Raw genomic sequence first — 11,326 nt, forward strand, 5'->3', positions numbered from 1 at the left:
ACAGTTTTTGAAAATAGTTTTTAAAAACAATTTTTTGTGTTTTCAAAAAAAAAAGTTGTGTTTGGAAACTGAATTCTATAAAATAGTTTTTGTTTTTTTTTAAATATATATATAGTTTGAGTTAATGAAAGGGTTTTTTAGAATAAGTAAAACAAAAAAAAACATATTTAAAAGTTATTTTTTTAATTAATAAAGTGTTTTCTTTCATTAACTTGATATTATAAATATATAAATAATTTTCATATGCACAATTCATTTAAATTAAAAAAAATTATTCAATTTTAAAATTTTTATACCATTTATAATTTTCTTAAACAAATGATGATTTTATAAGAATATTAATTTCAATAATTTAAGGAAGAATAAATAGCTTGCAGGTGGGGGTGTGGTAGCTAGGTGGAACTCATTTTTGTGGAAAACACAAAAAAAAAAAAAATACAAAAAACAATCTATGCTTTGAACAGTGAAAAAATAATGAAAATATTTTTTTATTGTTTTAAAAAAAATAATTTTTGAAAACACGAAAAACATAAAAAACAAAAATACACCGTCTTCCCCAAACAAGGTTTTTGTGTTTTTTATTTTTAAGTACAAAAAACGGTTCTTGAAAATAAAAGTCAAACAAATCCTAAGTCACCCCTTTATTTTTAAAACCAAAAGTAGTAAGAAATTTTATATAATTGTCAAAACTTAAATCTAAAATGTTGATTTAGAATGTGTTTGGAAGTATTTTTTTTTTTTTAATATTTTTAATAAATGTGTTTTCTCATAAAGTACTTTTAAGAAAATCAGTGTTTGTCCTGAAAACATTATATTGGATAAATAATTCTGATTACATAACTTGAGTACTAGCAAAACGAATAAGAATCCTATTTCCTTACCAAATCAGGCAACCGTCTTCACTAGGAAACGAGAGTTCGAGTTCTTGCTCATCACGAGATGGAATATTTTTTGTTATTAAGCACATTTCCCAAAGTGATCCACGTATCAAAACAACAAAACTATAAATACGTGAGGTGATTCATGAAAAAACATTCATAGAAATAAAACAAATATAATTTTTAAAAGTGTTTTTTAAATTTTATCAAACAATTAATTTTTTCTAAAAACACATTTTAGAGTAAAAATATTTCTTATAATATTTGTCAAACAGATTTTTAGAGTACGTTTTACAATCATTCTAAAAAGTATTTATAATCTTTTTAACACTTAAAAATTTTTATTTTTCAAATCTTAGAAATATTTCCTAAAATTATTATTTTCTCATTTTTCTTATAATAATAATAATAATAATAATAATAATAATAATAATAATAAATGTTAACTACTTTTAAGTTATGTTTGGTTTCATAGAATTTGATTAAAAAAAAATGGAGGGAAAAGTTGAGAGAAAAAAAGTTAATAAACTCATTTAACTTATTTTAATTCTTTTATATTAAATAATTAAAAATTTCATATATATATATATATATATATATATAATTAATTTTAATTTATAATAAAATAAAATATGAAAAAAAATCATTTTTTAAAATTAAACATAACATTAAATTTAATTTTCTTTCCCTCATTTTTTTCTCTAAATAATTAAATAAAAGAAAAACTTTACAATTTATTTATAATGTAAATTTTTTATCACTTTGATAAACCCACTAACTTGAACTAATCATGCAGCATTTGATTTTCTTTATGTCTCTTTTGAATATTGTCAACATACAAATAAAAACATAAACTAAATATGTAACAAATCTCAATATAAATTCTAATTTTTCAATGTCAATCAACCCTTTTTAATGACCAAACTTTCTTTAAAAAGCTAACATGATAATTATATAACATTATGCACTTTTTAGTTTTAACACATGTCATAAAAGTAGCCTCATTTGGTTCATCATAATAATGTCCCAATATAAATTTGACCAGAGAATAGTTTTAGTCAAATTCAATATTGAAATGATGGCATTGGAGAGAGCTTGTTTTTGAAAAAATATATATATAATGGGACCTAAAAATGACAATGGGATATGCAAAAACCCTACAAATATAGGATATTATTATTAAAAAAAAAGATCTTGAGATGTAAGATGACTAGAGGACCACATTCATATCAAATATCAGGCTACAAGCCTACAACTTCATTAATTCTTTAGGTGGAAGGGATCAAAGTGGGCTCCACAATAACTTACATAAAAGGAAACCAAAAAGATATTCAAATCTTTTATATATATATATATAAAAGTTACAATTCAAAATATAAAAGAAAAAAAAATTTCTTTGGATCACCACATGTCATCTAACAAAATAATAAAAATATAAAATTAAAAAGAAAAACATAAGAATATAGTTTATTTATTATGATAAATTTAAATAAACACTCGTATAGTTTGAATGATTTCTAAATTTAAGAGATGTTTGATATTACTTAATGACTTAAGTTGACTTTAAGTTAAATTATATTTAAGTTGTTAACTTAAAACTTATCATTTAATTATTATTTTAAGTATTAAGATTGTTTAATAAAATTAATTTAAAAATATTTTAAATTATCAAATTGACATATTTATATTTATAAATTATAATTATGGCAAATAAAGTTGAGTAACGGTGGAAGTTATGGAATAGCAAAAAAGAATTAAGTAATTAGGATAAGTGGAGGTAAAAAGGTAAAATAAAGATATAAACTTAAAATTAATTTAATTATTTTTATTTATTATTTGAAATTATTTTTTATTTTAAGTTATACTATTAAGTTATTTTATTAAATATTCTTAATTCATTTAATTACTTAAATTAAGTTATTAAGTTAGTTTACGAAATACCACTTAGTTCTAAACTTTTTCTAAGTAAAATTAAACTTTTTATAGAATGATCAAATGTTAAAATTAATAATAAATAAGATCATGTTATTGGCTCAAAGATCAAGGACATTAGCCTAAAAAATGAGTGTGGTTTTCAGAAAAAGGAGTTCAAAATAATGGTAGCCCACCAAGACATTCACATGTGGTTCCATGGATGGATGTAGGGTAAGAACAGGATAAGATGAGTTGGTTATCTTTTCTTTTCAACCAATGGAGACCCTCTTTCTTATTTCTATGCCCATACATATATAGATAAAAATACAAATAATAAAATTGAGGTACAAAAATTGGATAAAAATACAAATAATAGGATTAAAAAAATAGGACTAGATAAATAAATAAATAAAAGATTAAGGTATAAATAAATGAGACAAGGGTGAAAAATAATGGATATAAAATAATAGGACTAAAATATGTATATAGTATGGATTAATTGATTGCATTTTAGCAAAATTATATACATAGAAGAAGATCAAATATATTTGTCTATAAATAATAAAAGAAACTTTGGACTTATATGTAGGGGTGCCCAACAACATTTCTAGTGTTTGGTAATTGTGGAATGTGTTTATCAAAATTTCTAAGATGGGTAATGCCTCATAAATGAACAATTTTTGGTAAATATCCAAAGGTAGTTCATTCCTCTTATTAAAATTTCTTTATTAATCATTTTCAAATAAACAAATGTCCAACTCTAGGTTTATCTTTTCTTATCATCACCATCATTATTATTATTATTAAATCCTTCCCCACCCAAAATTTTTTTAACAATGGAAAAAAAAAATTAAATGAAAGAACATTTCATGTGTTTGATATATACCAACTAAAAAATATTTTTTTTTATTATTTATTTATATATATATATATATATATATATATATATATGCATTTTAAGAATAAAAAAACATTTAACATTTAAAAATAGCTTTAAAAAAAGGTACATTTTCTATTTTTTATTTTTTAAAAAAATAAAATTATTTCTCAAAAAACTTGATTTCATTTTCATTATGAAAGAAGCCCATTATTTTTATTTTTCCAAAAATAAAAATGTTGATTTCATTTTCTCAAAAACACAGATATATTTCTCAAAAATAGGTACATTTTCTATTTTTTATTTTTATAATAATATTATTTCTAAGAAAAAAATTGATTTCATTTTCATTTGAAAAGAAACCCATTATTTTCTTCTTATAGTTTTCTTTATTTTTTAGATAAATTGTATGCAAACAAGGAATAAATGCATGACTAGAATCACATAATTTTTTTTTACATAATTTTTTTTCATAATCGAAAAACCTTTCATGACCAAACCCTTAGACTCTTTACCAAGACTCAAACTCTAGGGTGTTGATTACCTTACAACAAGTATCAAGTAAATTCAAGGTATTATCAAGGACAATTTACCCTTATCGACGGGACTATCTTAATATAATCACATAAAATATCAACTTTCTCCTTAATATAAAAATTACATAATATATAAATTTTACATAAAAGAAAAAATTCAAAATTTTTTGTTTTAAAAAAAACATATATTCACTTCAAATAAATGAAAAAAAATCAAATTTTAAAAAATATTATATTTATGGAGTTATCATGTCTCTTATATTTGACTTTTAAATATATATATATATATATATATATATATATATATATATATATATATAAAGGTGTAATACATCAAATTAAAAGGCACTTATTGCCTCAAATTTTCAAAGAACTTTTCATAAAAATAAATTTGATAAAGTGATTTAAAAGAATAAATGAGTGAAACACATTGGATTATAAAAAAAAAAAGAAAAAAAAAAAGGGAAGGGCACATGAGATTTGTCCTCGTTAATAACATTAAAAAAAAGGGCAAAAAAGCTGTAGGAGATTTTAGGCAGCCAATCGTTTTCTAGGTGAAGTGTCGGTGGTGGAACAGCTCCAAATATCAGTTCACACAGTTGGCTCAAATCTCCATCTCAGTCTCCAATTCCCAGTCTCTCTTCTCTTCTCTGCCCATTCATCAGCTCCCTCTTTGCCTCTGTAATTTTGCAGAGAACCACGCAGGAAATTAGCAGAATGGGTGTGGATCCAAGGCAGATTCTGGCTGGGTTTCTGACTGTCACCATGTTTGTAATGCTGGCCAACATGATCAAGAGGGAGCATTTTGATTCTGTGAGTCCATTCCCTCTTCAGGGTTGTGGGCTGTTGTCACTTCGAAGTTCTATGATTTTCTTGGGTTTTGATGAGTGTTTTCCATTTCATTGAGCTTGGTTTGTCTGTTCTTTTCTGGTTCCAATTCGGCTTGGTTTTGGGTGGTCGAGTCCAAACCCACTTGTGGGTTGTCGTTTTCTTGCTGTTTTCATCTCTAAATTCTGTGATTTTCTTGGGTCTTCATCAACTTTTCCATTTCATTTTGCTGGGTTTATCAGTTTTTGTGGGTTCCAATTTGGCTTGGTTATGGTTCTGTGAGTCCAAACCCACTTGTGTACTGTGATTTTCTTGCAGTTTCTAAAATTTCTGTGCTTTTCTTCAGTTTTGATTCACGTTTCAATCTCATTGGGCTTGGTTTCTCATTTTCATGTTCCAATTTTCACTGATTTCATTTCTATGTAGTTAGATCTTAAGACTCTGTGCATAATTCTGATTTTCTGTGTTTCATCTGGCTGTAGATTAATATTTGGAAGTGATTTTCTTGTAGTTTTCATTTCAATTTCAGTGCGTTTTCTTCAGTTCTGTTTCATCTTTCCACCTCATTCTTCTTTATCTTCTCATTTTTTCCAGTTTGAACTTGGTTCTGATATGAGATTTTTGTAAGTTAATGCAATGATGTGAATGATTCAATTGAATCCAATTAGATCTTAGAGATTTCCTCCTTCAATTCGTTTGTGGGGTTTCATTTGAGTGATTCAGGATATAAATCTTTGGATGTAATTCAGGGTGTTTGAACTCAAATCATTTTTCCATTTGGTTACTGGGAAAACGTTGGAAAAGTATGATTTGAAAAGAAAATAATAATAGAGGAAAGGAAAAAAGCAAAGACTTAAAACAACCCCATGTTCTCTGATGGACTATTTTCCAATGGGAGGAAAAAAAGTGAGTGAAAATTTTCGTCTTCTTTTGTCCTGCATTTTCTTGGCATCCAAACAGTGAGACCTGCAGTGGCCTTGATTTGGATTTCGTTAAATTTGGATTTGTTTGATTGCAAAGATAGAATCATTTGATGGGTGATGAGTATCTATAATCACTTCACAGGTGAAAACTCCAGCAGCTGCAAATATTCGCCTAGATGAAAACCCAGTTGTAGAACAGAGCCTCGCTAAACTTCCCGGAGGGACTACCACAGGGCCTTGGAAGGAGGATGAATGGCAAGAGCTAAAAGCCTGCTGGGCAAAGCCTGATTTAGGTAAGCCATTCTGAATCCTCCATCGATTTTGGAATTTTACATACTAATGGCATTCTACCTAAACCTATTTGTCAACTGGCTAACAGGCAATTCCGAGAAATCAACGGGGTTTGTCACCTTCTCATTAACTAATGGCCCTGAATACCATGTTTCACAGGTATACAAACTGGGGCCTTTTCCATTTTGCTTGAATCCAGCTCAAAAAATTATATGTTTTTAGCGTCTTTTAGAAAATCAATACTGTCTATCTGTTGTTCTCTGATATTCATCTCATTGCTCTTGTCGGTTTCTACCAGATTGCGGATGCGGTGGTGGTGGCAAGATATCTAGGAGCAACGCTTGTAGTCCCTGACATTAGAGGAAACAAACGGGGGGATAAGAGGTGAAGTTTGAGATGAGTTTTGCAGTACTGTTTTGCTGGAAAGGATCATTCTTTTCCCATTTTTTGCTTTCTGTTTTTTGGTCATAGTTCCTTTCTCTACTGTGTTTTGGTTACTGTTTTGGCTTGTTTTACTTCAATAGATCACATTCTAAGCTAACATGAATAATGTAGGGTTTTTATGTGAATTTTCTCTTCATGTTGGACTATGATTTTAGGACCTATTGGCAATGTTTTCGAAAACCATTCTCAAAAAACGGTTTTTGAGAAAAGTTTAAAAAGAAAAACCCTTGATTGTTTTCAAAAAAAAAATTCTGTTCAGGAATTCAGATTTGAAAAATTATTTTCTTGGCTTATTCTCCATAAAGTTGCTCAGAATACTCTGAAAAAAAACAACTAAAAATACTTGAAATTTCTTCTAAGAATATGTTTATAAAACAAATTCTGAACAAACTGTTTTCTATCGAAAACATGTTTTCTAAATTAGAAAACCATTTTCTGTTTTCAAGAACAATTACTAAACAGGCCCTCATTGATTTCTACTTCCAAAATTTTTCAGGAAAATTTCTACTGAAATGATGAAAAGCACGGCATGTCATAGAGTTACTGGTTTTGCTCATCTTTTATTCTTTTTGCACTTTCTTGCCATGCTTGGCAAGAAATGAAGCCATTTTACTATGATGTTCCTAGTAGAATATATTGTTTGTTGGAAAGGTGATACCGAGATTAATAAGGCTAACATATCGAATGCTCTCCAGGGACTTCGAAGAAATCTACGATGTTGAGAAGTTCATGAAAAGCCTAGAAGGGGTGGTCAGAGTAAGAAAAGATCAGCCTGCAGAACTATCAGCTCAAAACATTGTGGTTGTAAGAGTCCCTAACCGGGTGACTGAAGAGCATGTAGAAGAGTACATTGCACCTATATTCAGAACAAAAGGCAACGTCCGCCTCGCAACATACTTCCCTTCAGTGAATATGAAGGAGACAACAAAGAGTAAGGCAGACTCAGTTGCATGCTTGGCCATGTTTGGTGCTTTAGAACTGCAACCAGAAGTCAGGGAAGTAGTAGACTCAATGGTGGAGCGGTTGAGGACTTTGAGTAGGAAGTCTGATGGGCAGTTCATAGCTGTGGACCTGAGAGTTGAGATATTGGAGAAGAAGGGCTGCCTAGGAGGAGATGGGACGAAAACTTGCTATGGGCCGGACGAGATATCTGCATTCTTGCAGAAGATCGGATTCGACAAAGATGCCACGGTCTATTTGACTCAAACAAGGTGGCATGGCAGCCTTGATTCTTTGAAGGAATCCTTCCCTAAAACTTATATAAAGGTTAGTAATCTCTTCATTTCTAAATCATTGTTTAGAATTCTTATATGCGATGGTACAACTTCAACTTCAATAAGGTGTGTTTGAGTGTCGTGGAAAAATATGATGAAAAAATACTAAGGAAAAGAGGAGGTGGGAGTTGCTAAAAGATTTTCTTCTTTGTTTTCCTTTTGGACAATGGTGAAGAAAGTTTGAGATAGTGTATTTCTCGATTATTCTTTTTAGTTACCTTTAGTTGGTTAGAGGCCAAGAACGACAAATTCAATCATCCCAATGCTAAAAGTGTTTTTTAAGTATTTGACAAATTTTTAAAATCTATAAATCCATTTTTGGACTTTGTAAGTCTAGCTAAGAGAGTTTGTTTGTTGTTATTACCTTTTAGCTTCTTGTTTTTGTATTCTTGTTGTTTTGTTTTCTTTTGTGGGAGGATTCCTCATCCTTCTTTTGTACTTCTTAATTCTATCAATATTTTTCTTTGTTGTTTCCTATAAAAAAAAAAAAAAATACATCCAAGACACTTTTTGAAAGCCTTTTTAATAGAAATGTTAAGAGTAGAAACATCTGTATGAGAATCACTTCCAAATAAGCTTTCAACGCCCAATTGACTTAAATTCATATGTTAGACCCTTCGACTACTTCAAAACAAATCGATGTTACATATTTGATTCAATAGACGTTTATTATCATGTTATGTCATGTCGACACGGATATTTAACCGACTTTATGCAACATAGGTTACAACTCTTATTTTTGGCAAAATTTTGCAGGAAAACATAATGCCAGCAGACAAGAAGTCGAAGTTCCTAGATTCAGAAACCTCAGAATTCACGAAGGTGATCGACTTCTACATCTGTTCCCAGAGCGACGTCTTTGTCCCCGCCATCTCTGGCCTCTTCTATGCCAATGTAGCCGGTAAAAGAATCGCAACAGGCAAGAACCAGATACTTGTCCCAGCCACCATCTCTGAGGCCACAGCTTCTGCATCAGACTTCATCTCCTCATACATCTCCAAGAAGAACCACCTGGCCTACTCCTGTTTCTGCTAGCACCCCATGCATGCCAAAACCCGAAAACCCGAAAACCAAAGCATTTGTAGCATGTTGTGATGAATTGAATTCATAAAGGACTCTAGCTACTATCATCCTGTTGATCTCATTCAAAGGGTTTTCAGTTAGGAGATTGATGGGTTGGCTAGCTATACTATTCATACTTGGATTCAGGTTTGAAGTGATTCCCAGAGATCGAGAAGGTGATATTTGGGAAGCATTCTCGAGTGTAACAACTGGTTGAAAGCTTTACATATATTTTGATTCTCAGTTGTTGTTTTGTGGTTGTAGAACTTTCTTGTATCATTGTCAATTGTAATTTTAGCTATACTCTTCTTACATTTCAAGAGTCACATATTTGTTTGAAAGTTTGCTCTCTTGATCAGTCGATCTGCCTTTACTTTTGATTATGACAAAAGATGGATTGACGTCTTCCGAATGATCAATCTACTTTTGCTTTCAATTATGACAAAAGACGGGTTGACGACTTTCGATGTATGGTCTTCTTCTTTTTTTTGATTGGAAATCTAAATAGGTTTATAAATATCTTAAATCTGAATAGAAATGATACAAAAATATCATTCCAACTTAACAATTTAAAATCTTAAATCCGAAGAAAAATTTGTATAAAAATGTAAGTCAAACTTCCAATTAAAATAAAAATGATTTTTTTTTTTCAAATATTAGAGAATAAGACTTCAAAAACCAAATTCTACTCAAGCACCTTTTAAGTTAAAATTGAGAAGAAAATAGTTAAAATGAGAAGATTTTTTAGTTCTTTTCATATGAGTGTTTGTTGGCAATTTTAGACGAAAATTCTTAAATTTTTCCTAACTCGATTTTCCAAATTCTTTCTTAGATTACTTGCCTAATGAAAATCAAAATATTGAATTTGTTGAAAGACCAAGTATGTAGTTCAAGTGGTAAATGAATGAAATTAAATCAATCAAGTTTTTCCAAATTCTTTCTTAGATTACTTGCCTAATGAAAATCAAGATATTGAATTTGTTGAAAGACCAAGGTATGTAGATCAAGTGGTAAATGAATGAAATTAAATCAATCAAGTTTTTCAAAGTGTGTTTTTCTTAAAATATTTTTTAAAAAATTAGGGAGGTTTGGGAAATAGTTTTTTTTTTACTAACCGTTTAAGTGTCATGTTCTAGGATCGATTCAAATTTGGGTAATATAGATCTTGGATTGGTCCAGTTTTTCTGCTAGATCTTTTCTTAGCATTGTATCAAGGGCTCATTTCCTTTTAAACCAAAATGCTTCCAAATTAGGGTAGAGAAACCTACAACCTTTTTTTCCACCCTCTTGAGCACTCACTTTTCATGCAAAATTAGAGGTGTTTGGTTATCAAGAAAATCAATCATTCTCCATAATTTCCAAATCATTTTCTACTCTGGATTTTTTTAAAAATTGGTTGATTCTTCTCTTTCATTCATCTCTCATTTTTTCGTTTATTTGAATTTGAGTGAAAACTCATTTTCTTCTTGTATAGATATAAAAAAAATTCTAAGATTGAGTTTAATGTGGAATCCAAGGGTGCTCCGAAAGAAGAAGGTGTGAAATTAAAAGTGAAAATATGTTAGTCAAATGGTTTGATTAGGATTAGTAGATTTGAGTTAGGTAAAACCTTCTATTCAATTTTTGTTATTTATAATAAATGTTTTCAATCGCTTGTAGGTTTGTGATTTTTATCTTTTTTGAGATTTTCCATGTTTGAATCTAATATTTTTCTCTCTCTAATTCTTATCTTTTGTTCATTTCTATTTACTAATCTCAATTTCACACTTGGTCATATATGTTGAATGGGTGAAAAATGAGTTTGATTATCATTTGAATATCTTGAACAATTTTCTATTCAATTTGAAGAAGATATCAAGTTGTAATTGAAAATGTGCTAAGGAAAAAATTGTTCCTGTGCATTTGTGTTAGGGAGTGTTGAAGCATTTGCTTGTAACTTAGATTTATAAATTGGTGGGAGAGTGTTATTGCATTCATGGTTGGTTGTGATTTTATTTTTTGTTGAATTATTTGAATAAAAAAATATAAACTATGAGAAATTCTAAGGAAAGATAATATATGTTGGGAACCATTTTTTAATTTGTTTAAAAACAACTACTCACCCTAAGTTTAGTTCATCATTGATATTCATCCTCACTTTTGTTATTACAACAACAAAAATGAAAATAATATGGAAAATATGTTTTATGATGATTTTTTAAAGGGTTTATTACACTTTACCCCTCCAACTTATACCTTGCATGTTTTTCACATTACCCCATTACATTTAAAATCGAGCAATGTACCTTTCATACTTCAT

At 29.0% G+C, this 11,326-nt stretch overlaps 1 protein-coding gene across 1 annotated transcript; it reads left to right on the forward strand.

The window, feature by feature from the left end:
• The first annotated feature begins 4,777 nt into the window (after positions 1–4,777).
• On the forward strand, positions 4,778–9,439 carry LOC117922261 (protein MANNAN SYNTHESIS-RELATED 1-like). The gene is made up of 6 exons (XM_034840324.1): positions 4,778–5,018; positions 6,099–6,249; positions 6,336–6,406; positions 6,546–6,631; positions 7,387–7,957; positions 8,722–9,439. The coding sequence occupies exons 1-6, from the start codon at positions 4,923–4,925 to the stop codon at positions 8,998–9,000; spliced, it is 1,254 nt and encodes a 417-aa protein (XP_034696215.1). The 5' UTR covers positions 4,778–4,922; the 3' UTR covers positions 9,001–9,439.
• Positions 9,440–11,326: the final 1,887 nt, after the last annotated feature.

The sequence above is a fragment of the Vitis riparia genome, chromosome 9, assembly GCF_004353265.1.
Source record: "Vitis riparia cultivar Riparia Gloire de Montpellier isolate 1030 chromosome 9, EGFV_Vit.rip_1.0, whole genome shotgun sequence".
NCBI lineage: Eukaryota > Viridiplantae > Streptophyta > Magnoliopsida > Vitales > Vitaceae > Vitis > Vitis riparia.

Bases quoted from the DNA above. Each gene is read 5' to 3' on its own strand.
- LOC117922261 (XM_034840324.1), top strand. From the start codon at position 4,923: ATGGGTGTGGATCCAAGGCAGATTCTGGCTGGGTTTCTGACTGTCACC. The intron at 6,407-6,545 runs GTATACAAACTG...GGTTTCTACCAG, and splicing joins CTGAATACCATGTTTCACAG to ATTGCGGATGCGGTGGTGGT. The intron at 7,958-8,721 runs GTTAGTAATCTC...AAAATTTTGCAG, and splicing joins TCCCTAAAACTTATATAAAG to GAAAACATAATGCCAGCAGA.